The 1,795-nt window shown below is 50.6% G+C and overlaps 1 protein-coding gene across 1 annotated transcript in view; it reads right to left on the minus strand.

Moving 5' to 3' along the window:
* Positions 1–1,795, minus strand: part of RGSL1 (regulator of G-protein signaling like 1) — a 60,390-nt gene that overhangs the window by 7,165 nt on the left and 51,430 nt on the right. Inside the window, exon 18 of the mRNA XM_010853131.1 lies at positions 1,350–1,459. Within this exon, the coding sequence (XP_010851433.1) occupies positions 1,350–1,459 (110 nt within the window). The remainder of the gene's footprint in view (positions 1–1,349; positions 1,460–1,795) is intronic.

The following is a 1,795-nucleotide window of genomic DNA, read 5'->3' on the forward strand; positions in this document are numbered from 1 at the left end:
GCAGACGACACCACCCTTATGGCAGAAAGTGAAGAGGAACTAAAAAGCCTCTTGATGAAGGTGAAAGAGGAGAGTGAAAAAGTTGGCTTAAAGCTCAACATTCAGAAAACGAACATCATGGCATCCAGTCCCATCACTTCATGGGAAATAGATGGGGAAACAGTGGAAACAGTGTCAGACTTTATTTTTCTGGGCTCCAAAATCACTGCAGATGGTGATTGCAGCCATGAAATTAAAAGATGCTTACTCCTTGGGAGAAAAGTTACGACTAACCTAGATAGCATATTCAAAAGCAGAGACATTACTTTGCAAACAAAGATCCATCTAGTCAAGGCTATGGTTTTTCCAGTGGTCATGTATGGATGTGAGAGTTGGACTGTGAAGAAAGCTGAGCGCCGAAGAATTGATGCTTTTGAACTGTGGTGTTGGAGAAGACTCTTGAGAGTCCCTTGGACTGCAAGGAGATCCAACCAGTCCATTCTAAAGGAGATCAGCCCTGGTGTTCTTTGGAAGGAATGATGCTAAAGCTGAAACTCCAGTACTTTGGCCACCTCATGAGGAGTTGATTCATTGGAAAAGACTCTGATGCTGGGAAGGACTGGGGGCAGGAGGAAAAGGGGATGACAGAGGATGAGATGGCTGGATGGCATCACCGACTCAATGAACGTGAGTTTGAGTGAACTCCGGGAGATGGTGATGGATAGGGAGGCCTGCCGTGCTGTGATTCATGGGGTCGCAAAGAGTTGGACACGACCGAGCGGCTGAACTGACTGAGCACTATAAAATAGATTTGCTTCCCTGGTGGCTCAGACAGTAAAAGATCTGCCAGCAATGTGGGAGACCCAGGTTTGATCCTTGGGTCAGGAAGATCCCCTAGGAGGGCATGGCAGTCCACTGAAGTATTCTTGCCTAGAGCATCCCATGGACAGAGGATCCAGGTGGGCTACAGTCCATGGGGTCACAAAGCATTGGACACAACTGAGTGACTAAGACTTTTGCTCTTTCAAATGGTAGGGCTGGATGGAGACAGTTGGAGCAGGAACCTTCATCCGTGGTAGTGAAGTAGCTTGCCACCTCTGTTACTGACCAGAGTCTGAGACCTATGTCCCCAGAGGCACCCCGGGAGATACTGCCGGGGAGCAGTGTGTGGGTGGGGTACCCTTTTGCTAGCACTGAGAGCCACAGATAAAATAAGGTGTTAATGCTTCTCTGAGGGCCAAGTTGATAAGATGGCTGCCCCCCAACAAATGCCCTTTGTGAAGTCTTAGAGCTGGTCCTTCTGGGCTTTGCTCTCCCTCCGTGAGTCTCGTCTGCTAGAGAATGGGGCTGCGGGTCACAGTGAAGCTTACCTCCACTCCAAGGAGGGTACTTGTACACAGGTTTGGGAGAAATTATTATGTCCTTGAACTTCTTTCCCATGTACTGGAAGTAAGACTGGATTGCCTTCCAGGCACAAAACCTGTGAGAAAAATGGCTTCGGGTCACAGAGAGAAAACTACCCACTGAAGGGGCTGGACCACTGAGCACAGAGGAAGTGGGTGGGGACCAGTCCTCACAGAGAGGGGGTCGTGTCCTACGGAGAGGAGGAGAGCCCTGGGCCTCAGAGTGCTGCCTGCCAGAGGCCCTCTGAGGCCGCCTCTTTGTCCAGGCCCGGCTCCAGGGAATGCCTGGCCTGGGTGGGATGTTAGGACTTCCTTCTGGAGTCACCAGTGAATGGAGTCTGTAAAGAATGTGCAGCACTGAGGCCTGGGTGGGGCTAACTGCTGGGATGCTGACTTCAGCCTTAGACTGGGGC

The sequence above is a fragment of the Bison bison genome, unplaced genomic scaffold, assembly GCF_000754665.1.
Source record: "Bison bison bison isolate TAMUID 2011002044 unplaced genomic scaffold, Bison_UMD1.0 scf7180017864322, whole genome shotgun sequence".
NCBI classification, from domain to species: domain Eukaryota; kingdom Metazoa; phylum Chordata; class Mammalia; order Artiodactyla; family Bovidae; genus Bison; species Bison bison.